The sequence below is a fragment of the Hydra vulgaris genome, chromosome 14 (assembly GCF_038396675.1).
Source record: "Hydra vulgaris chromosome 14, alternate assembly HydraT2T_AEP".
Taxonomy (NCBI): domain Eukaryota; kingdom Metazoa; phylum Cnidaria; class Hydrozoa; order Anthoathecata; family Hydridae; genus Hydra; species Hydra vulgaris.
Window position 1 is genome coordinate 20,417,280 of NC_088933.1, and position 27,871 is coordinate 20,445,150.

At 29.5% G+C, this 27,871-nt stretch overlaps 1 protein-coding gene across 1 annotated transcript; it reads right to left on the reverse strand.

Annotated features, from left to right (window-relative positions):
* Positions 1-10,742: 10,742 nt before the first annotated feature.
* LOC136090965 (uncharacterized) lies at positions 10,743-11,321 on the reverse strand. Its single transcript, XM_065817944.1, has one exon. It carries the CDS (start codon positions 11,319-11,321, stop codon positions 10,743-10,745), a length of 579 nt encoding a protein of 192 aa, XP_065674016.1.
* Positions 11,322-27,871: the final 16,550 nt, after the last annotated feature.

Sequence of the window (27,871 nt, forward strand, 5' to 3'; positions counted from 1 at the left end):
TTGTTTTTCTAGGACTATCAAATAAAGTTTTAACTTGTAAACGTTTTAAACTTTTAATCGCTTAAAACTTTAAAACGTGTAAAAGTAGATGAGTAAAATATAAATAATGCTTATAAAAGTATATATATATATACTAATATAAGCATTATTATATATATATATATATATATATATATATATATATATATATATATATATATATATATATATATATATATATGTATATATATATATATATATATATATATATATATATATATATATATATATATATATATATATATATATATATATATATATATATATATATACATTTATATATATTTTAAATTTATAAATTTTGTTGTTGTTGTTGTAATTTGGCAAAACTATGAATGTAATACAGCGTGGTCGCAAATTTTAAAAAAACATTAGCAGAAATTTTTTCAATAACTTTTACAATATCCAATTATTAGAAATAAGTATTTAACGTTATTGCAAATGATAAAATAGATAAAAATTTTAGCATGTCGACTTGTTCTAAAAAACTTTGACCAAAATAAGTCAATTTAAATACTTAATATATATATATATATATATATATATATATATATATATATATATATATATATATATATATATATATATATATATATATATATATATATATATATATATATATATATATATATATATATATATATATATATATATATATATGGATAAAGGTTTATTCGCCAATGGTATAGAAGTAAAATCTCCAACTTTTAACTTTTGTTTTGAATAAAAAAACTACTAATTTATTCTGCTTTATTTATTAGTTTAACAAAAAAATTAGAATTTTTTTAAATACTCAAAACTTTTGCAAATAATGATATAAAATGGAACTTGATGTCAAATATTTAACATTTGTTTCTAGTTAATATTTAGTTGCTGTACAGCAAACGAGCAATTATTTTTCATTACATCCGCCGGCGGGAAGCAAATATTGGCGACCACAGCCAGTTGGAAGTTATTGGAGGCGGCCTCCAAATGGTTCTATCTCCATATTTTTTTCTGGAGACGGCCACCAATGGCTTCCGCCTCCCATACGGTGTCGGCCTCTAAAACATTTTGTCTCCAAAAAATAACTTTGGCTGCGGCCGCCAATAGAAGGGAAGAAGCTTCTGGAGGCGGAAGAAAAAACATTTTGCCACTAAAAATTGAATTAGAGGCCACCGCTAACAGCTCCGTCTCCCTAAAAAGTCGGCCTTTCGGAAGAAAGTTACTTTGCCGCCGGGCGGCATTATCAACTCCGGATGAGACTATGGCCATGTTTTATTATTCATTATTTTTCTTTTACTTACAATGAAAATGAACTTGCAACACCCATATGGTTCTCCATATGAGTGTTTAAGTTCCCATATATAAAATATTTTCCTCATATTTATCACTAAAAACTATAAGTGATTAAACATATTTAGCTTATAATATATACGCCATATATACTCATTATTTACGGCATTAACTACGACATTAATTGCGACATAATCAGTTTAAAGAATAAAATATACAGATCATATATAACCTTTTAGAATAAAAAACATATTATAAATATTCGTTTTCAATTGTTTTCGTCTCTTTTTTCTTTGAGACAATCATGAGTAACAACTATTGTTAGCAACGTAGCAACTGTCACCACCACGTTTTGAGTTTGACAATCATTTTGACAACTGTCTTAAAAGTGTATTGACAATTAATTGAATAAAAACTATTTTGAAATAAAATAAAACTGCACTATATTTGCAATAGAGCTCAAAATGAAGTTTTAAACTCTTCCACAAATTTCAAAATTCAAAACTATTATGATAAAATTGTTTAAAAATAATAAATTTATATTATTCACTATACAGAATTTGACAATCCAAAATTTAAACATTTTTAAGTATTTTTTTTCATAAAAAAGCGATTGTCATTTTGGTTTCTTTTTAAATAACTTTAATCATTTTTGTCCTCAGCACGCCTTCGACAGATTTCATTAAACAACTACGGCCCTACCAATCCACCATGAAAATTTGATACAGATTATGATCTTCATTAAATTGACAAAACTTCTGCATCTGATAATATAACCAATTTTTATTTTTATTTTATTCAGTGATAAAATAAAATAAAAAAATTAAATATATTTATAGTCGATGATGAGGTGTTACACCAGGGCCCTTTATGCTGACGAAAATAAAAACACAGACGCTTCAGGCAAAGCAGAAATAGTTTGTAAAAGTTAATTTGTCATGCTGTCTTTGAAAACATTTATTGATGGAGCGTTTACTGCTGCTCGGGAAAGCGTATTACATGGGACAACAACTCTATTTGAAAAAATTTATGCTGTTCTTCACAATTTCTTACTAGCTGGCGTTCTAGTCTATGCCTTCTCAAAAAACTTGGCTTTACTGTTTGAAAGAAAAAGTTCGTGTTGAAGAGTGATTTTTAATTGCTCAATAAGGTCTGCTCTTTTACGGCATTTTTGCAAGTATTGTTAGACTACGCCGTTGAAGTCAATTTTCATTGGGCAGGTGTTTAATAGTGATATTGTTAGACTACGCCGTTGAAGTCAATTTTCATTGGGCAGGTGTTTAATAGTAATATTGTTAGACTACGCCGTTGAAGTCAATTTTCATTGGGCAGGTGTTTAATAGTGATATTGTTAGACTACGCCGTTGAAGTCAATTTTCATTGGGCAGGTGTTTAATAGTGATATTGTTAGACTACGCCGTTGAAGTCAATTTTCATTGGGCAGGTGTTTAATAGTGATATTGTTTTTATTGCTTTTTTTTTTTTGTTTTTTTTTTTTGTAATTATTTATTTTGCCGTTTAAAAATGTTTACATTGCAAATACATTTATATAAACTATTTGCTGGAGCAAGAAGAAGGCGTATTCAGCCTTATCGCCGAGCCCCATTTAAAAAAAATCTGCATTACCGTAACGTAAAAATATATATAAAATAACAAATAGAAATGAAAACTGAAATATAACTAATATAATTAGAAACAAAAAATAGTTTTTTTTTGTTTTTTTTATAAGAAGTGTAGAAAACAATTGCTAAAATGTTTAACAAATATATTAATAAAAAATAAAAAAGTCAAAAAAATAAAATTACTTGAGGATAAGAGACAACAAGAAATGAAATTTCATAATTAATATAATTACTAGATAAATTATTAGCATCATCAGTGATATTATATATATATTTTTTTTTATTTTAAATATTTTGTATTAATTTATATTAATCACTGATACAATTAAATCTATTTTTTATATGATTATTTTTAGTTTAAAATAAAGTTGGATATATCCATGAATAATAATAATCGTTTTGATTCGTCCTTAAATTGCTCTAATGTAGTCTGTTTATTGTTAACAATATCTGGAAACTTTTTCCACAGATTTGGTCCGCGGTATTTAATTGAATAGTAAGTTAATTTTAATTTATATTTTGGAACAATAAAATTGTTATCTGAAAACTTTGTTGAGTATTTATGGTTAATTATATTAAAATAAGATTGAAATATTTTTGGAGATAATCCATTTTTTGTTTTAAACATAAATAATAAAACTTGGTGTAAATTAAGTTTATACACATTTAAAACACCGAGCACACGTAGAGGTGGTTCGCAAAGAACACTTCTGTCGGCTCCAAATATTATTCTGCACGCATGTTTTTGTTTATTGTAGAGTTTCTTTAGCTTTGTATGGTTAGTACTACCCTACACAATATTACAATAAGACAAAAAACTATGGATAAAGGCAAAATACAATTTTTTCAGGGATGATATATTTAGAAAAGGTTTAGCCCCAAACATCATTGCAATATTTTTTGAGATTTTTTTTTCAATACTATTTATATGTGAATACCACTGTAAATTTTCATCCAATTTTACTCCTAAAAAATTTATGAATGATTCTCTTTTAATAAAAGTGTTATTAATTTTAAGATCTGGTAATTTAAGAGGAATATCTTCAGATTTAGATCAGATGCATATATATGTTGCTGTACTGAGAGAATCTCAGTGCAGCAACAAGATGGTGGTATTGATTGTGGTTTGTTTCAATAGCGTTTATTGAATTTATTTTATCACAAAACAGGTATCCGATAAAAGATATTTGGTTTAATCACAGAAAGTTAAGAAATCCTTTCCTGTTAAATAAATAATTAAATAGCTCCTTTTCCACTTACAAATAATGCAAGCTGTAGATGCTCTCCAAAGGAATTTAAATTAAAACTGTACTGTTCTTGCAGGATGATTTGGATTCCATCAGATAGAACAATATGTGGAAGGTTTTGTATAACATGTTTCATGCTTGTTATGGAATTTACGTTTTTTTTTTTTTTTTTTAAACATCTTCGCTTCCAACAAGGCTGCAAGCAGCCACTAATTAAAGTTGGAAGTTACTGAAAGAGAAAAGATGAAGATTGTAGAGCAAGAAAACGATTGACGGACGACTTAAAAGATTGCAAATTATATGAATCAGGAAAGCAAGATGAAGGAAGCGAGTTCCAAAGAGCTGATGCCCGAGGAAAAAAACTAGACGAATAAGCGTTTTTGGAGCACTTAGGAACAGTCACAGAAAAAGGATGACACTTAACTGAATGACGAGTAACAAGAGAATGAATTTTAGTAGATGGCACAAGAGACGATAGCTCTTTAAAGCAGTGCCCATTATAGTATTTGTAGAAAAGAGAAAAAGAAGCAACATTACAATGATGTGATGATGGTTGGAGGTTGGCTGCAAGAGCAGGTCCAACTATGTTTACAATGCATTTTTGCACATTGTCAAAAAGAGAAAGGACATCATTAGAAGATTCGCCATAGATATGGCAACAGTATTCCACACAAGGACGGATTTATAGAGATAGAGAATAGAATCCGGAGTAAAAAAGTGTTGAGGTCGATAAAGAGATGCAACCTTAGCAGATGCTAATTTTGAAACAGATTTGATATATGGTTTCCAAGAAAGATTGGAAGTAAGAGTTAATCCTAGAAGATGAAGAGTAGGTGACTCATCGAGTACATCACCGTTCATAAATTTAGGAAGATCTAAATTATTGCAATAACGATTGGCTGAAAAAAACTGAGTTTTATCTGAATTAAAGTTCCAGCCACTGTGAGCCCCATGCTGTAGCAGAAGTGAGATCCTTTTCAAGCTCAAATGCCCCCTCCAAGCAATCAGAGGGTGTTGGTTTCTTATCACGACAAGAATAAATGGTAGTATCATCAGCAAACAATGCCACCTTAGATGTTAGAATATCTGGAAGATCGTTAATGTAAATTAAAAAGAGTATAGGGCCAAGGATAGAACCTTGAGGAACCCCTGAAGTTACAATAATAAGAAGAAGAGTGTTGTCCATCGAGGACAACTTTTATGCTACGATTGGAAAGAAAGGATTTAATGATCTTAAAGATGTTGCCGGATACACCATAAGCTTATGGAGAAGACCAGCATGCCAAACTTTATCAAAAGCTTTTGAAATGTCAAGAGCGATGGCCTTAACCTCGCCACCTTCATCTAATGCACGATAAAACCTGTCAGTTATTACTGTTGGCAAACCAGTTGTTGAACGAGAAGATCGAAATCCATATTGATGGTCAGAAAGTAAGTTATTAGATTCAAGATGAGAAATTAAGTGTTTGTTAATTAAAGATTCAAAAACCTTGCTTATGATAGGAAGAAGACTTATGGGACAATAGACAATGGGACAATAGACAATAGACATGGGATATAGACAAATCAGATCTCTCTCCAGAATTTTTGAAGATAGGGATAACAATGCCGCTTTCCAGCAGGCTGGAAAACAAGACTCTGATAAGCACTTATTGAATAGTTTTGAGAGTATAGACGACAGCTCCGGAGAACACTTCTGCAAGACAATAACAGGTATGTTGTCCGGGCCACAAGCTGTAGAAGAGTCTAGACAGGAAATCACTTTAGATACAGATGCTGGAGTGATATTTATGTCAAGCAATGGATCAACCTGTAAGTTGGCAATATCAGGTAGAACGCATCTAGTGGAATCAAGAGATGGTATTGATGAAAAGTTTTTAGCAAACAATTCGGCTTTGTCTTTAGGTGAGATGACAAAGTCTGAACCATACAAGAGAGGTGGAATTATAGATTTGCCCTTATTATTGATACTATTAAAGATTCTCCAGAAGTCACGAGAGCCTAATTTTCGAGATGAGATACAAGATTTTCATGACCTGAGAATAGCGGGTTTTGACGTTAGACAAAACCTTTTTACAATTGTTTCTAGCAGTAATAAACAGACGTCTGTTTTCTGGAGAATTGTTTTGCTGATAAATACGGAAGTAACGGTTTCGATTGGCAATCGCAGCAGCACAGTGTGAGGAAAACCATGGAGGAGAGTGAGGCTTGACCTGAAATCGTTGAGAGGGAACAAAAGATTCCATGCCAGCCTGAATCCACAAAGTTATGTAAGAAGCACATTTGTCGACAGGAAGACGAAAGATTTCTACCCAAGAGTCATCACAAAGAAAATCACGGAAAGAATCCCAGTCAGCTTTACTGTAGTTGTAAGAGGTTCGATAATAGGGGGATTCAGGTGATGAAGAAGAATGAGATATTAGTTTTAGAGAGATCAAACAGTGATCAGAAGCACCTAAGGGTGAATGTGGAGAAACTGAGCACTGACTAGGATCAGAAACAAGAAATAAGTCGTGTAGAGAAGGTAGATGATTCGGGTTGTCAGGAAAGCGAGTTGGAAAGTTGACTATTTGAGTTAGGGATTGAGAAAGGCAAAAGTTGTGGGCTTTAATGCCTGCAGAGTCACTGAAACAAGAGCCAAGCCATTCAGAGTGGTGAGCATTAAAGTCACCGACAACAACTATATTAGTTGATGGATAAAGAGAGAGGGCTTGGTCAATATGATCAGAAATAGCGTCAAAATGAGTGCAGTCTTGAGATGAAGGAGAGCAATATAGAACAAAGAGAAAGGCAATAGAGTGAAGTGGTGCTAAACGAAAGCACGTGAAAGAAAAGTCTGTGGATTCAAACATAGTTTCACGAAAAATAGGTGAATTCTTACGAATGTAAATGCCCAGGCCAAGCATGTGACTATTGAAGTCTTTACGAATTAAAGGATAACCATCAACACTAAGATCGCACGATGAGACAGCCGAACTCAAATTAGTCTCACAAAGAGCAAGTAGGTCTAGCGAACTTTGCAAAAGATAAGACTCAACAGAAGAAAAGTTACTTTGAAGACCACGAATATTAGTGAATGATAGGTATAGAGAACTTGATGATGATGATGGTTTTTTGTGTTTTATAGTTTTTGGTACTTTATTCATTTTTAAATTAGATTGAAGAACTTGACTCAAAGCATAGATAGTACTCAGAACACCGTTTAATAGCCCAAGCAATTGCGTCATTACTACTAATAAAACCTAAGCCGTAACAAAGGGCTCCAATATGGCCTCCGCAATGCACACCAAAAGTACAAACAGGGACACCATCCATGCGCAACATGGCACTGTTGATACTTTGATATTTTTTAGCTGTTGATGGAATCAGCCTCTCTGAGAGCTACCACAGAGTTCGGGAAACCTGACTACCAGCCGGCCTCAGAACCATAAAACTGAGTTTTAGAGCTGTATCCTTATTAGGAGATAATAGAATGAGTTGCCTAGTCATAAAAACAGAGACACAAGTAAAACCCATGCATTGAGTCAAGAAGATCCAGCATTCAACATCCTAAACTGGAAACAATGTATTAAAAATACGTCTGCGCCAGCCTAATAGATGAAGAAGGGGTGCGAGGCTGGTCAACAGATAGAATCTGTTTACCCCTTAAGTCTTTGCCTAGGAGGCCTTCTACAAGACAGTAGCTGGGTGCATTTAACATCTGCCCAAGATGAGTATTTTTAATCGAGACACCATCTCTAGCCTTTACTCAACCAAGAGCCCCAATGCAGGGGGTTTTTTAAATCGGAGTTGGCATCTCCTAGCCTTTGCCTAAAAAGGCGTATCCTACAAGGCAGCAATTTCTGGGAGTGCTGCCCTCAATATAATGCCTGATTGCTTTGGTTGTGTCTGTGGCTTTGTGTAATTTTATTAACTCAGAGGTGTACACTGGATTTTTAGATGTTTGAGTTTTGGCACTTATAGACATTGTGAAACTTTAAATTTTTGTATGTTCATGCTTATGTCAAATAAGAATCTTTTGCAAAGAATTGTGGTGATTGGAGCTTGGGAGCAAAAAACCCTTAATTTTTAGGCTCACCCAGCCCTCAACGTGGGAGCAATGAGTTAGTAAAATATTTTCTTTGCTATTTTTTATTATTTTATCTAAATTTATATTCATCAACAAGTTTCAAATTTCATGCAATAACCTTTTAATGTTTATTTTTTATGAGCCTGCAAAGTTTACAGCCCCTCAAATTGAGGGGGTTAGAATTTTATATAGTTATAATTTTTGAAAAATAAAAGATTGTTGCATGAAATTTGAATTTTATTGATGAATATAAATTTAGATAAAATAATAAAAAATAGTAAAGAAAATATTTTACTAACTCATTGCTCCCACGTTGCACACTAAAAAAAAAAGGTAGAAATTTCTACCTTAGGGTAGGATATGTGATATACCCTTAGTAAGGTATAATTTTCTACCTTTTAGGGTAGAAAATTATATTAAAAACAATTATTTGTCATACAATTTTCTAACTTAAAGGTATAATTTTCTACCTTATAAGGTAGAAAATTATACCTTACTAAGGGTATATCACATATCCTACCTTAACTAAAAATTTATACCTTTATTTTTTAGTGTGTGAGTAAATTTTCATTTTTTGAAAAAAAATTTTGTTTTGTTTTTGACTATCCATAATGTTTTATTCGTTTTTAAAACTTGTGATATTAGTTATGTGTGTTTGCTAAAGTTTCTGGTCTAATCTATTTTTTTTTTTTCATTTACTCGTGTAAAATTTGACAAATCAACATGAAAATGAAATTTGTAAATTTAGTGGACAATTTTTGTTACATTTGTAGTGAAATAACATTTTCCTCACAGAAAAGAACAATGACACATCTGCTTACCAGCATTACTTCGATATGAAGGTAGGGGACCAGGATAAGTCTTGGGCTTCACATATATGCTGTAGCTCTTGTTCACTTACACTAAGAGAATGATTGAAAAATAAAAAAAGATCTTTGGCTTTTGCTGTTCCTATGGTATGGAAGGAGCCTAAAAACCATACAGATGACTGCTATTTCTGCTCGACCCCATCCATTAAGGAAGGTTTATCAATGAAGAAAATAGGAACAGTTAAATATCCGAATCTAAAATCTGCCATTCGATCTATTCCGTATTCGGATAGTTTACCAGTTTCTACTCCACCACAAAGTTGTGAGTTAGAAGCAGAAAATGAAGTAGAAATAGAAGAAAACAAGCCTTCTGCATCAAATCGTCCTGATTTTGTGTTAACAGATGATGTGTCACACAGATTGAGTCAAGCAAATTTAAGTGATCTTGTTCGAGATCTGGACTTGTCACAGAAAAAGGCAGATCTTCTAGGGTCAAGACTAAAGCAGTGGAATCTTCTCCAGTTTGATGTCAAGGTTTCACATTACAGAAAACGGCAGCAGAATCTGCTTTTTTTTTTTTGAGAAGAAAAATAATCTTGTTATTTGCATTGACGTCTTTAGATTAATGTATTTTCTTGATTTAAACTATGATCCAACTGAATGGAGATTATTCATAGACTCATCTAAGCTAAGTTTGAAAACTGTATTACTGCACAATGGAAACCGTCTTCCTTCTATTCCTATTGGCCATGCAGTTGACATGAAACTGCATGTTTCATGTCAACTGCATATAAACATGAGACTTATATAAAAATGAAAGTTCTCCTCAACACAATTAATTACAATGAACACAAATGGAAAATTTGTGGTGATCTAAAAGTCATTGCTATACTTTAAGAAATGCAATTAAGGTATACTAAATACTGCTGCTTTTTGTGTATTTGGGACAGTAGATTTTTTTTAGATATTTGTTCACATTATAAAAAAGAAGACTGGACTGCTAGAAATCTCAACACAGATGAAAAAAATGTTATTGCTGAACCACTCGTGGATCCAAAAGATGTTCTTCTTCCACCATTACATATTAAATTGGGTTTAATGAAAATTTTTGTCAAAGGTATGAACAAATAAGGACAGGCTTTTTTTAGGTATTTAAAAAATAAATTTTCAAAAATAAGTGATGCAAACATTCAAGAGGATATTTTTGTTGGGCCACAAGTACATCAACTTATAAAGGATCCTGCATTTGGCGAAGTTTTGAAGGGACAAGAAAAAGAAACTTGGAAGCTCTTAAGGGAGTAATTTGTGGATTTTTAGGCAACAAAAGAAATGATAATTACATTCAATTGGTAACGTTACTTTTGGAAAAATACCATCAACTTGGATGTAACTTGTTCCTCAAGATTTATTTCCTCCACTCACACCTGGGCTTCTCCCCCCCCCCTCAGTTATGGAGCTGTTAGTGATGAATATGGGTTTCACTAAGTTATTTCAGATATCAGGGTCGTTTAAATGAGGCTATGCTTGCAGATTACTGGTGGTTTGTGTGTATGGATGGTCCAGAACTAATCTACAAAATAAAAGTAGTAGAGAAATGTATGTTCTGGACCATTTTTATTTTCGACCATTTATCCAGCCACAATTTTATATATATTTTAAGATGTCCAATTGACCACAACTTTTATGAGTCTTTCAGACTTACTCTGCATGGGTTCGAAGAACCTACTTCTTTTGGATCTGAAAGATCTATCAATTCTTTATTGTCAACCCATGAGTTAAACGATTCAGGATATCCATACCACTTTACTAGTGATTTATTTTTGAGTTTGCGAATCACTTTTTCAATTCTAAGTATTTTTTGATTCGTTTTTTGCAGTTCTTGTTCATAAAAAGTTCCTTGTATTTCTTCACCATTTTTGTCAGTTATTTTATAAGTTGGAGGATCTATGTACTGAATTTGTGATATAGTAAGAACTTCTTCTGTCCATCTTGGTGTGTATCCTTTTTCAAATGTTGTCTTCTTTTTAGTTATCCTGACTCTATCATTAATTGAAAACTTTGGTCTTACAGACTCTGATCGTGCATTTCCGTTCAAGTTTAACCAAACAATATTCTTATTCTTTTCATCACTAGCTTTAACTGGTGTCATTTTAATTGAAGAATGTTTTGTGTTGTTGTATTTATTTACCATTTCATTTAAGACGTCAATATATTTTCTAGTAGAATTAGCTGAAAAGTATTTGAACATTTTCTCTTTCATTGTATAACTCAACACATAGAGCTTTAACATGGTTATTATAAAATTCTCGACCTTTATCTACCCATAATTTTTGGCACTTTCGTTCTTTAAAAATTTCATTTAAGCATTTTCAACATCAACTCCAGTTTTATTCTTTAATGGAACAACCCATCCATACTTTGAAAATACATCTATTACCATGAGTAAGTATTTTATACCGTTGTTAAATTTAGAGAAAGATTGCATGTCGACTAAATCAGCAGCCCATATTTCATCGATTCCATTTGCAATTACTTTTTTTTTTCTGAAATGTTTTATAATGGGTCTATGAAGTTCGTTCGCAAGTTCGTCAGACCATTTCACATTTTTTTCTTTGACTTTTTTGCTGATTGATTGTAGTTTTTTTGAATACCGACTTTGCATGGAGCTTCAGACCGAGTCCAAACTTTGCTTTAGAAGCGATGATAGGTTTTATAATGCCTCTTTCAATTTTTTCGCGTGTAGTTGGATTTTTTATAGCGTCCATTTCTTCAATCATTATTCTGTCGACTAAGTTTCTATTTGCAGTATCTGTAAAATGTTGATATGCGAGATCATGATGATAAGCAGCACTATCAACTCTATCTATAGGTTTACTCCATTCTTTATATGCGTCAGTAGAAGTGAGTCTCTCATTTAAATTGATACCAGGACCAGCAAAGTTCATTCCAGGTAAGTGCATCTCACCTGGGAATTTTGCCCATGGTAATTTTACTTTTTTAGTTATTGAATTAATAGAGTTGACTAAGTCTCCTCCTTTCTTAGTGGATCCTTCGGATCTGACAAATTGAGTTTTTGTTGTTCCGCAAATGTCGCAAGTTCCGCGAATTATATTTCTATTGTTTTTGCTGACAAAGTTTTGTTGATTTAGTGTATTTGTATTTTTTTTGCATTTGACACAGTACATTATTTTATATATAAAAAATAATTATATATAAAAATGGATGTTTTCGATTTATTATGGAACGTAAAAAGAAATAAACGAAATAATAGTAAGTTGTTACCTTAAAGTATAAGAGGAATTATTGTTGGAAAGTCAGGTTGTGGAAAAACTACTTTATTATTAAATTTACATTTAAGACCTGGTTGGTTAGATTATAATAATTTACAAGTTTTTGGAAAATCTCTATTTCAGCCTGAATACAAAATATTAAAAAGATCTTTTGAAGAAAAATTACCAAAAAAAGTTATTCTTAATTTGTTTAAGTATCAGGACAAAATAGAAAATCCTGAAGAAGTTATTGAAGAAGTTTCAAAAACGTTTAATGAGAAAAATAGTAAAGTTGATATGGAGTGCAAATTTTTTGAGACAGCAGATGATGTACCAGATCCTGAAGATCTCGATGCTAATAATAATAATTCAATGGTATTTGATGATTTGCAACTGCCAAAGCAAAATAAATGTGAGAAGTATTATATAAGAGGGAGGCATAGTAATGTAGATTGTTTCTATCTTGCACAAAATTATTTTATTTTGCCTAGACAGACTATAAGAGAAAATGCAAATTTTATTTGTTTATTTCCACAAGATTCAAAGAATTTAAATCATATTTATAAAGATCATGTATCGAGTGATATGTCAGAGGATGAGTTTAAAAAGTTATGTAGAACTGCATGGAAGAAAAAGCATGGATTTGTTGTAATAGATTTATCTTCTAAAAAAGATGATGGAAAGTATTGAAGTGGATTTGATAATTTTTATATTACATCTGACTATTTTAAAGATCCTTAAGATCTATAGAAAATTCTTTGAATTTTTAAGGATTCTTGATAAATAAATTTTTTAATATATAAAAATGCCTTGCATATATGTAAACGAAAACAGTAGTGAAATAATAACTAAATTTAATTATAGTATTAAACTGGATAAGAATAAACAATATGAAATGGCTCTAGTTGGTTTAGAGACATATTATAGTTTTCTAAATATTGATTTATCAAATAACAATTTTAGATTCAGTCCTGATAATGGGGTGACTTGGTTTGATGTTCTACTTCCAGTAGAAGCATATGAGATTGATGAATTATTTTTAATTAAAAACGGTGATGTAATATCAGGAGTTCCAGCTATAACAATTGGAGCTAATAACAATACATTACGTTCAACTTTAAATATTCAGACAGGATATAAAGTAGATTTTACAACTACAAACTCAATTAGGACTATTTTAGGTTTTAGTTATCAAATATATTCAACAGGTTATTATGAATCTGAAAGTATTGTGAAAATATTAAAAGTGAATACTATACACGTTACATCTAGTATAGTAGAAGATTCATATGTTGATGGAAAAACACAAAAAATTATATATTCATTTTTTCCAAATGTCGGTCCTGGATATAAAATTGTTCAAGAACCGATTAATTTAATATATCAACGTGTATTGTTAGATTCGATTTCAACATTAGTAAATACAATAGGTGATCAAGATTAATTCAAATTAATTTAAGAGGTGAAAAAATTTCTATTAGATTTCACATAAGAGAAAAAAAATAATCTTATAATAAAATGACAAATTATACTAATGTTAAAATACATCTTTCAGAAGGACAATTGAAAAAATTGAAAAAGTAATAAGTGAAAAGACTGGAGTTAGTATTGAATTATCACATTCAGATTTTAATGGAGAACATGCATTAGCTGTTACAAATACACAGATGAATAAAATTTCAAAAGCATATGAAGATGGTAAAGGAGTAGTGCTAAAATTAAGCAAAAAACAACTCATATACAATGCTAAAATAAAGAAGGGAAGATTTCTAGGAGCACTTTTACCTTTCTTAGGATCAGCTGGAAGTTTTTAGCATCAAAAGTAATACCGTCTCTAGCAACAGTACTTCTTACAGGTGTAGGAGCTGCAACTGGGAACAATCTGATTAATAAAATTGCTGGAAATGGTATTGGTAAAAAAGGATTTTATAAAGTTAGAAATAGAGAAGGAATTAAGTTCACTAAAATGGGAGGTGGATTATTTATGAGTCCATGGAAAAGTGGAGGATCATTAGGAGATGGACTATACTTAAGTGCTGGAAATGGTTACGTGAGAACTGGAGCAGGTCTATTATTAGGGTCTAATTCACCATTTGCTAATATACCTTTTTTGAATTTGATTTTGTATTTAATGACACTTTTGATAATAAGCAGGAATTAATAGTTGATGGGTCTAAATATAAAATATTTGCAAAGGAAGATATTAAATTAGCATTTAAGTCACATAAAGTTATATCTTTGCAAATAGGTGTAAAAATTGATGATCCTAATTTTGTATTAATTTCTTTAGAAAATAGTTTAAAATTAAAAATGCTAAGTTTAGATAACAATATTGTATCAGAATCAGTTGATGATATTGTTGTGATTATTAAAAACAATAATTCAATTGAAGATATAACAATTAAAAAAGGTGATGTATTATGCTATGTTAATTTAGTAAAATAAATAATTTTATTTTGCTTTATAAAATTGAGTATTTAAATAATTCAAATATGAATAAATTAGAGTCTAAATAAGATTAGTGAAATTCAAAAAGAAATAGAAATTGAGAGAGAAAAGAGTTTTGTTTTTAATTAACATTAACATTAATTAACATTAACTTAATTAACATTAAGTAAAAAGTATCATAAGGCAATAAAAGTAAGTTCTGCAGTTGATGTAGCGTTAATTGGAAGTACAATGGCACTAGGAACTGCTGGAATTGGTTTTTTAGCCACAATAGTAGCAACTCCAATAGCTATTGCATGTGAAGGTGCAGCATTAGCGATTGGAGCTCTTTCATTGATAGGAGGTCAAGTGAATAAAAAATTAAATTTAAAAGCAGAAAAGCATGAAAGCATTAAAATACTTGCTAGTTCAAAATTTGAAAAGTTTAAAGTTATGCTTGAAGATATTAGGACAAAAATTAAAAAAGATATTGATGAACAAACTAAGATATCATTAATTAATCAAGGAGGAGAAGAAGCGATTAATTTACTTCAAATGAGATTTAGTAAATCTGAAGGATCAATGCGAAGTAAATCTGAAGGATCAAAAAAATGAAAAAACAAAATAACTATGTATAGGTTAATATATTTATTATTTATTAATAAATATGTTTTATCCTTTCTTTTTAGAATGTAGTATGCGTGAAACAGATTTGAATAAAAAAATATCTTTAGAACTTTTAGGATTTTGAAAAGCAGGAGCTGTTATTAAACCATGTGTTACTGACTTACTTCGCATAGGTCCTTTGGATTTAAGATATGATTCAAAATGTCAATATAATTATAATCTTATTACTGAAAAAGGTAATTTTCAAATACCAGATACTTATAGTGATGGTGAAAGAAATAAACTTTATAAACTTATTTGGAATGAAGATAGTGATTTTTATAAAGTAGAAAGTGAAATTAAAGATCATAATAAACAATGGAGTAATGTTAAAAAGAATTATAAATTGAGAATGATAGATAAATATGTACTTCAATTAGAGTGTGACTTTAAAGAAAAAAAATTAATAAAAAGTATTTTATCAATTGCAGTACTAACAGGATTATTAGAATCAGATGACGTCACTTATAAAGACTATGAAATTAAAAATATAATTAATATTAAAAAATATAAATAAAAACATAACATAAAATTCTATGTTGTGTAATGTTTTTTTATTTTTGCATATTAAAAATGTCGTTTTTAGAAATTACTGATCCTGAAAAGAGAAATCAAGCTATTGAAGAATACAAAGCTTTGAAAAAAATAGTACAACAAAATGCTCTTAATGAAAAGATTGGTGAATCTAATTTTAATCAAGACAAAGTTGTATAATCCACTCATTGAGAGTCAATCTGGTATAAATAAAGGGATATCAAAGTTGAAAGATCAATTAGCACTTACTTTTCCAAATACTGACATACTTCGTATGGATCAAAAGGATCTATTCCGTATGGATCAAAAGGATCCTTATGCATCTAAGATTGGGTTTGATAGTTCAAAGTTATTAAAGTTAGGCAAAATTGCAACGGATTATCTTAGATTATATACATCAAGCAAAAAGTCTACAGATACAGTATTTGGAATATATTCAAGATATGGAGAGTTATACATTGGTAAAAACCAAATAACTATTGATGAAAATAATATAAATATTGATGGAAAAGAATATATTGGTACAAAAGGTCTGTGGGAATTGATAACAAAATTTAATCCAAATAAAGAAGTATATAATAATGAAGGTAATAAAAACTATAAAGATATATTACTACAAACAGATGCAATTACTTCAAGTAATCCAAACAAACCAAAGTCGTCAAGAAGTGAAAAATACAATGAATTAATATCTCCAATTTGGAAGAATATGAAGGGAGCAAGGAGAAAACTAGAGTATGAGAGAAAAGGAAGTGGAGTTGGAGATAAGAGAAGAATTAAAACTGTAATTCAAACTGTAATTCTTCCAAGCAATCCTAATGTATTAGTTGAAATGTTAGGATTGCGAATAGCTGCTTGGGAGGCTGGTAATAATTCATCAAGAAATGAAGCTGTAGCAATTAGCGATGAATTACTAAGGCAGGGTATATTAAATAGTGAAGAATATAAAGCAATACAAAATATTCTAGCAGTATGAATAAAAAAAATTGTGTATATAAAAATGATCATCATTAAAAATAAGAGATATATTAAGAAGCATGTTATTGGAGGAAGTGGACTTTTCGATACTCTAAGAGAGATATTTAGACAAGCAGCAGCATCAAATGTAAATAAAGTATCATTAGCTATGGTTAAAAAGCTTGCAGCTACTGATTTAGGAAAAAGTGCATTAACTGCTGCTAAATCAGCAGGAAAAGAACTATCATTATCAGCAATAGAAGCTGCTAAAAATACTGCAATAGAAAAAGGAAAAAAATTTATTGATAAAGTATCTAAATCAAATCTTGATAAAAAAAGTGAAGAGCTATTATCAAACTTGATTAGATCTGGAACACAAAGTAATGAAGCAAATCTTACTAATTTAGCATATGAATCTTCAATAAAACCAAAGAAATCAATTCGAAGTGAAAATGCTATTAGAATTGAAGAATTAGTTAAAAAAGGGAGTGGGCTGAGATTATTTTAAAAATTCATTATCAGATAAAATTTTTTTTTTAATTTTATATAAAAAATGACAACTTCTGAAGTATTTAATTATGATGAGCCAATGAAAGATGTAGGAATTGAAAGATGTCAATATTATGCCTTAAACCCGATAATTGGTACAAATCTAAATAGCGGAGACATAAGAATTACAATTGATCAAACTGATTTATATACACTACCACCTAAAGCTTATATTTTAGTTGAAGGGACATTTCTTTAAAATGTTGGGACAGCTTATGCTAATACAGATGTAGAGACAATTGATAATCCAGGTGTAGCTACAAAAATGCTTGGATTGTTAAAATATTCTAACAACTTTCAAGTTTCAAAGGGATTAAATCAATTATGGTATTATAAGATTTCTCAACAACAGCATCGCTAACAGATAACGTTGGATTTGCAATTAGGCAAGGAGTAATAATACAAAAACCATCTACAAAGGGAGCATTTTCATTTCGTATACCTTTAAACCACATTTTTGGTTTCTGCGATGATTATGACAAATCTGTTTTTGGATTTATACAAACATTAACTCTTACTAGATGAAGTGACAATAATGCCATATTTAGAGCTAATAATGTAGTTGCTGGTAAAGTTGTTCTTGATAAAGTAGCATTATACATTCCACAGTTAGATCCATCATTTGAACAAGAATCTAAACTTCTCAGTATGATATCATCAAAAGTAACTATTCTTACAGAGAGCGCCGTCTTAATAGTATGGCAGTACCACAAATTACATCATTTAATTGGCAACTTAGTCCAAAGGCATCTTCTGAAAGACCTAGATATGTCATTGTTGGATTTCAAACAAATAAGTTATTAGATCAAACAACAAATCCTTCATTATTCGATCATTGCGACTTGCAAAATATGCAAGTTGTTGTTAGTAATAAAAATTATCCTGAACTTAACTATAATCTATCATTTCCAAATATGAAGTATATAAATATATAAAAATATAAGTTAGCTTATGGTTCTGCATCTGATTTTAGTGAAAAATTTTATGGAACTAGTGACTTGATTACAAATGGACACATTCTATATACTGAATATAGAGATTTATTTCCAATTATGGTTTTTGATGTTAGTAATCAAAGAGAAAGATTAGATTCATCAATAGTAAATATATCAATTAATGCAACATTTAATACTGCAGTACCAGCAAATACTATGGCATATGCTCTTGTAATATCGGATAAATTATTAAACTTTCAATCAGATGGAAACAGGCTTACTCAAATTCATTAATTTTATATAAAAATGAATTAAAAAAATTTTTTTCTTTATATAATAAAAATGTATTATACTAGAAAAGATTTACAAAATCTAATGAGAGAAAATAATATAACAAAAACATCAGACAATTATGTAAAATTATTAATGCTAGCTATAGATAATAAGTTGATAGATAAAGATAAAATAATGTCAAAAGTAGTAGAATCAACTGATGAAAAAAGGCCTGTTGGTCGTCCTAGAATTCATAAAGTAAAAGGAGAAAATGTAGATAAAAGACCTGTTGGTCGTCCTAGAATACATGAGATAAAAGCAAAGAAAAAAGAAATAGATCCAAAATATGAAAGATTGAGATCAATTAAGAAAAAGCCAGTCATTATTAAATTAACAAACGTAGATACAAGGGAAGAAATAGTATACAAATCATTATATAGAGCTATGAAAGAAACTAAACATGGATATAAATATTTTGAATCAAAATTTCGTGATGGAAAGGTTAATATGGATATAAGATTGAAGTATTCAATTCTGAAAAACTAAAAAAAAATGTAAAATAGAGATTTTAAAATTGATAAACTTAATGGTTATTCAATCTCATTTGTATGTGATAAAGAAAAATCTGATGAACAAGAAAAGTTTATTACAATGATTGAATCTATTGAAAAATTTTGTAGAGATCAAATTGAAGTATATAAAAATAAGATAAAAAAATCTAAAGTTAATCTTGCTAATTTAAAATTTTTAAGATATAATGCAGATAAACCTCCAATAATATATGGAAAGTTATTTACAAGTAATAAAGCTTTTGAAACAACTACAGTTTTCCGTCGTAGAAAAACTAAAAGTGAAGTAAATCCTTTGGATCCATGCAAAGTAAATCCGAATGATACTGTAAAATCACTTGTTATAGATTCACCTTATGATTATATTAAACAAAGATGTGAAGCTATTGGATGCTTAAAGATTGAAGGTATTTTTATTGGTTCAATGATAGAGTCAATACAAGTTAAACTTCAAGATGTAGTTATTGTTAAAATGATTTCTAATTTTACTAGTATTTAGATTTAGGCAGTGAATCAGATGATGAGTTGTAAAGTATTTAATAATCTAAGGATTTAAAAAATATATAAAAATGGGAGAAAAAGCTATGGAATTTTATAGAATGTATAAGCCTACGTCATGCAGTTTGTATTGGAAAAGAGAAAAAATAAATAATAATTTAAAAGATTTAAAAAAATCTTGCTATATAAAAAATGGAAAACATAATTCTTATGGATCCAAAGGATCTAATTGACGAACCGATTCCATACATATCATCAGAAATATTAACTCCTGAACCTTTTGTATATAGAATAACAACTGTTCAAAATGAGAGACAACTTGAAAAACTGCGAACAGTAGAATATTGCTGTAGAGTTAGAGGATGGGGGTGTGTATAATCGGCCACGTGCCTCTGTAGCGCCAGTGGTTAGAGCGCCACGTGCGGCCATGGCGCAGTGGTTAGAGCGCTTGCTATATAAGCAGGAGATCCAGGTTCGAAACGAGCTCTGGACAAATTTTCGCGTCACGGTAAGGAAGGAGGCGTGAACTTCCCGGTTAAATGCACTTCCGCGGTGCTCTGTGACAAGACCGTTAGGACTTCTTGGGGCACCAAAAAAAAAAAAAAAAAAAAAAAAAAAAATTGTATATAATATATCATATGAAATATTTTAACAAGAAAAAAAATTTTGAAAAATGATATAAATAAATTTTTTATAATAAAAAATATCTTTCATATTTAAAATGGAAAACGATATTAATAGCAAAAATGTAAAAGAATTAAAAAAAATCGCTAAAGAGCGAAAAATTAAATATTATTATAATATGCGAAAAGATGAACTTATTAATGCATTATCTCAGAGACAAAGACCAGTTCCTGCTCTTCGTCCTATTATTCAAAGACCAGTTCCTGCTCCTCGTCCTATTATTCAAAGACCAGTTCCTGCTCATCGTCCTATTCAAAGACCAGTTCCTGCTCCTCGTCCTATTATTCAAAGGCATACTTCTTATGGGTCTGAAAGGCTTATACTTGATGAACCAATTCCATTATCAGTTCAAGCACCTGTTTTAGAACCTGAACTCTTTTCAAGGTTGACAACAGCTGCAAAAAATGTATTGTCTTACGTCGTCAACAGCTATAATGATGTCTTAGAGTGGGTTAAACCATATATTTCAAATCCAATTAAGAAGAAAGTAGAAGATACAGGATCTGATATTAAAAGAAAAATAGAATCAATAAAATCTATAGTTTCTAATACAAAAAATAAATAGAATTTAAATAGTCACAATCAGCAGTTAAAAGTGTGACAAAACAATTTACAGTTAAAGGTATAGATGGATATGATGTTTCTTCATTCATTAAAGATGCTAAGAAAAATGCAATTAAAATACTAAATAAAAATAGAGGATCGAAAGTTAATATAGTTATCACTTGTGAAATGGAGAAGACGAGTATTACAACAGGAGAAACTATAACTGCAGATGTGCCGTATATAACTAAGAGTTTAAGAGTATTAGAATCTATAAATTTAGATGAGTTTTATGAAGAAGCAAAGTCTAAAATTTTAGAAAACTTATCATCATTTCAACAGCTAGGATCAAATTGGAGATTTGTTTCTATTATAAAGATGGATATAAATATGATAGAGTATAATCCTTTTAAAGCAAAATCGTATATTCCATTAGATAAAGATTTAGCAGCTAAAAAGGCTATTATTAATATAAAAAATGAAAATAATGATCGCTTTAAATGGTGCATAGCTAGATTTTTAAATCCAACAAATAATCATCCTGAAAGAGTTGATAAAGAGCTTAAAAATGAAGCTGAAAAAATAAATTGGGATAAGATAGATTTTCCAGTATCTTTAAATCAAATTACACTATTTGAGAAAAATAATCATAATATCAGTGTTAATGTATATGGATATGAAAAGGACTATAAATGCGAGAATTCAGTTTACCTTTTACGCATTTCAAAAAATAATGATCGCAAACATTTATTAGATTTATTATTATTTTCAGATGGAGAAACGAATCATAACTGTTTATTAAATAATTTAGGCAGATTACTTTCATCACAAACATCAAAAAGAACAAATGTTAAACACTATTGAAGAAATTGCTTACTTGGATATAACTCTGAAGAATCACTATCTAAACATAAATTGTATTGTAATACACATGATTCAGTTAGAATTGAACTTCCTAAATCAGGTCCAACAATGCAATTTGTCCATTATAATAGATCAATGAGAGTTCCATTTGTAGTGTATGCAGACTTTGAAAGTTTTATTAAACCTATTAATACTTGCGCGCCCAATCCAAATGAATCCTATACTAAGCAATACCAAAAACATTTGCCTAGCTTTTTCTGCTACAATATTAAATGTTTTGATGAGAGTTATTATCAAGGTAAATTAGAAACATTTACCGCAAATAGTGAAGAAGATGATGTTGCGCAAATATTTGTTGACAGATTAGAAGAAGATATTAAAAATGTTTGTAATAGGATCAACTTTAAAAAGGACATGATATATACTCATGAAAATAAGAAAGACTTTAATGAAGCAACTGAATGTCACATTTGTGGAGAAGATTTAGGAGAAGACAAAGTGCGAGATCATTGTCACATTACTGGAAAATATAGAGGTGCTGCACATAATAGTTGTAATTTAAAATATAAAATTCCAAAATTCATTCCAGTATTATTTCACAATTTATCAGGTTATGATCGTCACTTATTTATAAAGAAATTATCTGGAGGAAAATTAAGTTGCCTCCCTAACATCGAAGAAAAGTGTATTAGCTTTTCTAGAGAGATTAAAATAGGAGAATTTACTAATAAAGAAGGTAAGAATTTTAAAATTAAGCGTGAACTTCGTTTCTTAGACAGTTATAGGTTTATGCCATCTAGCTTAGATGCATTATCAAAAAATTTAACAAAAGATGAATGCAAAAATATCATAAAGTTGTATTCTGGGAAACAATTACATTTATTACTCAAAAAAGGTATATACCCTTATGATTGGGTTGATTCTGTTGATAAATTTAATGAATCACAATTACTACCAAAAGAATCGTTCTTTTCTAAATTGAACGACGAAGGTATTAGTGATGATGATTACTCACATGCACAAACTGTATGGAATGAGTTTAATTGTAAATCTTTTAGAGACTATCATGACTTATACAACGTTTCAGATGTGCTTTTACTAGCTGACGTCTTTGAAAATTTTGAGACGTTTGCATGAAAAATTATAACTTAGATCCAGTTTGGTATTATACATCACCAGGATTAGCTTGGGATGCTGCAATGAAAAAAACAAAAGTAAAATTAGAATTGCTAAGTGATTATGATATGATACTTATGATAAAGAAAGGTATAAGAGGTGGAATCAGTATGATATCAAATAGATTAGGAGCTTCTAATAATAAGTGCATGGATGACGCATATGACAAAAGCAAAGAATCAACATTCATCCAATATCTAGATGCTAATAATCTATATGGATGGGCAATGAGTAAACCACTTCCAACACATAGTTTTAAATGGATGGACGAAAATGAAATAGAAAACTGGAAATCAGTTCCATGCATACTAGAAGTAGATTTAGATTATCCAGAAAGTCTTCACGATGAACATAATGACTACCCACTTGCTCCTGAAAAGGTGAAATCGGATAAAGTCGATAAATTAATTCCAAATTTAAATCATAAGAAAAGTTATGTGATACATTATGAAAATCTAAAATTGTATGAACGATTAGGATTAGTTATTACAAAAATTCATAGAGAAGTCATGTTTGAAGAAAGCGCTTGGTTGAGCAAATACATTGAACTAAATACTAATCTTAGAACTAAAGCAACAAATGAATTTGAAAAAGACTTTTTTAAACTGATGAATAATTCAGTCTTTGGTAAAACAATGGAAAATATTGAAAACAGAGTCGATGTTAGATTAGTAATGAACAGAGATGAAGCTGTTAAGTTAGCATCAAGACCAAACTATGAAAGTAAAACAATATTTGACGAAAATTTAATAGCGATTCACATGAAAAGAACTAAATTAATGTATAATAAACCGATTTACTTAGAAATGTGATATTAGATTTGAGTAAAACTTTAATGTATGAATTCCATTACGATTACATAAAGAAAAAATATTCAGATAGAGCAAAACTATTATTCACAGATACTGTTTCATTAGCATATGAAATAAAAACAGAAGATTTCTACAATGATATTAAAAATGATATTGAAAGTAAATTTGATACAAGTTAATTTAATCCAAAACATCCATCAATAAATAATGGATTTAAAATTGATCGAAATAAAAAAGTAATTGGAATGTTCAAAGATAAAGCAGGTGGAGCACAAATTAAAGAATTTATCGGACTCAGATCCAAGTTGTATTCATACAAAATTCATAGAAAATAAAATAAAAAATGTAAAGGAATAAAAAAAAATGTTGTTAAAAAGTATATAACACATGAAGATTATAAACATTGTTTATTAAATAAAGTAGATCAAGTTAGGAAAATGAATGTAATTCACATGAAGTATATACTGAAGAAATAAATAAAATTGCATTATGTGCAGACGATGATAAAAGAGTTATTTTAGAAGACGGAATTCACACTTTAGCATACGGACATTATAAATTAGGACGATAGGCATTAAGACGATAGGCATTAAGACCATAGGCATTAAGACGATTGGCATTAAAGAAACACCCCCTCCCTTCACCCAAAGTCATACTAAACAAGATACAAAAAATAACATAAATATTTTTTATTTATTTAAAATGAGAATAAATAAAAAACGAAAAGTAACATTAAAAACTTTATTATTAGACGATCATAAATTAAAATTAATAAAGATATACACAAATAATATTAAAGAAGTTAATCAAAAAGTAATAAAAGCGGTAAAACAATATTACAAATACTACGGTGAAGAATGTATTAATAATGTTGATATTTCAATCTATTTCATACAAAATACTGATAAATATGATCCATTTTTAGACTAGTATAATATTATAGAAGTGTGCATATAAATTTACAATAATATTTTTTTATAAAAATAATATAAATAATTTTCTTGTATATATAAAATGGAAAATAGAGAATTAAAATTAAAAACTCTTTTACTTAGTAAAAATAATTATATTTGCTAATAGAGCTGATAAAGATTTAATAAACAAAGATATAAAAGATATTGTAAAAGACGCTTGCTATAACAATGATAACGCAAACTTAGAAATCCATTACATCAGAAACATTGATAAATATGACTTAATTTCATATTATGATGATATTATAATATATAAAACTGGACGTATTAGTAAATATAAAATAGATGAAGAGTCAGATAAAGAGTCAGATGAAGAGACTTAAGAGACTGAAGAGACTGATAATACTAATGTAATTATGAATATTGTAATTAATTCTAAGAAACTAAAGAATCTAACAATTAATCATTAATATATATAATAAAAAGTTTTCTATATATAAAATGGACAAGTTTATTAATGTTGAAGGATTAGTCTTACCAAATGAACATCTTACTAATTATCAATTGATAGAAGCCGCAAAAAAACTAAAAATAAAAAATTTTAGAGGTGTATTTGTTAGAGATCAATTACCAAATAGAACAATAAAAAAAGAATGTGGAATATTAAATACAGGAGACTCAAGTACTAATGGATTTCATTGGATTTGTTGGTATAAAGACGAAAAAGTAAAGTACACTTTTTACTCTTATAGCCAACCTCCACTATCTGAATTTGTTGAATACTTACGCTATCCTGTTTATTATAATAATGAAAGTGTTCAATTTGGAAATACTTCTTATTGCGGCCACTTGTGTCTTTACTTTTTAAAGAAATTAGATGAAGGATACGATTTTCAAGATATTATTGAAAACTTATTGTATACAAAAATATAAAATATCAAAGATTTTTCATGAATCTGAAAGATTTAAAAAAGCTTTCATATATAAAATGCCTGTCGATATATTCGGAAGAACTTCAAACTCAAATACACAATCAATAGTAAACGGATTAACAATGTCTCAAGCTAATAACACATTTATTAGAAGAGATGGACTAAATAATATGACTGATAAACTTGATATGAATGGTAATACAATAGAAAATGTGTCAGCTCCTATACATCCAAATGATGTTGCTACAAAAGATTATGTTGACTATATAGTACCTACTTCTCACATTTTAAAAATAGTAGCAGATTCAAGTTTAACATGTCTCGGATCGAAAAATCAATCTCTTCCACCAAGTACAGGTGATAAGGGAACAGATGTATATATTATATCATTTAATAATAACAGTGATATCCTAAGAAAACTATGGCTAGCATTATATAAATCTACTACTACTGGACTACCTGTCGCAGGTAACGTATTTTTTAAAATATACGCAGATGACGAACTTCGCATAGGAAATTTAGCTTATACTTCAACTAATACTGGAATGGATACTAATGGTCTAGCCTGTGATTTTTTGTGTTCTCCACTTGGAGGCCCATTTTATGCTAACTCTTTGCAAGGATGTAATATGCATACTCCTACTCAATTTGGAGGATATTTTACATTTGATATGCCATTTAAACAAACTTTAAAAATTGAACTTTATAACGCTACTGGAGTTGTTCTTAAATATTGGATACAACCTTTTGTTGCTAGAAATTCATCATTACGACCTTACATCGCAGATCTTACTTTACGATCTGATGTATTTAGATATACTAACACATCTTACGGAAGTGAATATATATTGATAGATACTGCAGGAAAGGGTAATGGGGCTTATTTAAAATATATTAGAATGCATATTATTGGTATATCTGGAAATTGGTGGAAATAAAGAGTACGAATGTATGATGGTAGCGCTCCTCCTAAACATGCTAACAAAACTATAACACCTTGGACTCCATACAACTATGGTAATTATTCATTATCTAGTGGATATGTAGATGCAAATAATCAGTCTAGTAATAGTACATGTATTTTCATGTCATCTGGATTAGAAGATTTTTATCTTACATCGTTAAATAGTGCTAATCTTACTTCATTTAGTAATGAAGAATCTGGATTATTAGCTCAAATAAACTCTAATGGTACTACAGCACCATCAATTGATTCAGCAACTACTATCTCATTTTACAGAAATTTTAAAGATTCTATGGCTAGTGTTGTTCAAGGAAGAAAATTGGTAGTCACATTAAACTCTGGTGATGAACAAGTTGGACAATCTGGAAGTTTTCATGTCATTGGTGTAGCTTACTATTACAGTTAAAATTTAGTGATCATAAAAGTTGTGGTCAATTGGACATCTTAAAATATATATAAAATTGTGGCTGGATAAATGGTCGAAAATAAAAATGTTCCAGAACATACATTTCTCTACTACTACTAATGAAAGCAAAAACATCACGATCTCATGGCGATACCCCATAATTATCTTTATACCTATTAGCTTGATGATCATGATTTCTTTATAATTGAAATAAAAATTTATTACTATTATATATCTCAGATACTAGAGCTAATATAAATTTTCGTTGTCATTTTCTTTTTTCTCAGCCCAAAATTAGTATAATTTGAATAAAATTACTAAAGATACAAAAAAAAAAAATTTTTTTTTGTTGCCCATTGTAATTAGAACAAATCCATATACTAATTAAACTAGTATATGGATTTGTTATAATTAGTACTTGATTTCAATTTACTTATTTTTCTTTTGGTTTTTCAGATAAATTTTCCTGAACTAGTTTTACAGAATATTAGTAACCAGGGCCGCCGAGAGGGATATCCAAGGGGCACCAAACGAAAAGAAGGTTCCCAAAAAAAAAGTCCTTTATAATATAGGGAAATTTCGATGAATAGGGGCGCCAATCAGGGTTGCTGTTTTAGGCGGCGTGACAGCTATGGCTGTCCTGTTAGTTACCTTCCTTTGTAAATTTAAATGTATTTAATTTTTGTTTTTATAATTATTAATATCTGTTTTATTTTAGACTTCAATCATACACTGATCTTAATTCTTCATTGAAACCTTAAAAAACAGCAAAATCACGAGAATCAAAATAAAAAAGTATGACAGACAATGCAATAGAATAAACAATGCCTTAAAAAAA

Bases quoted from the DNA above. Each gene is read 5' to 3' on its own strand.
- LOC136090965 (XM_065817944.1), bottom strand. From the start codon at position 11,321: ATGAAAGAGAAAATGTTCAAATACTTTTCAGCTAATTCTACTAGAAAA.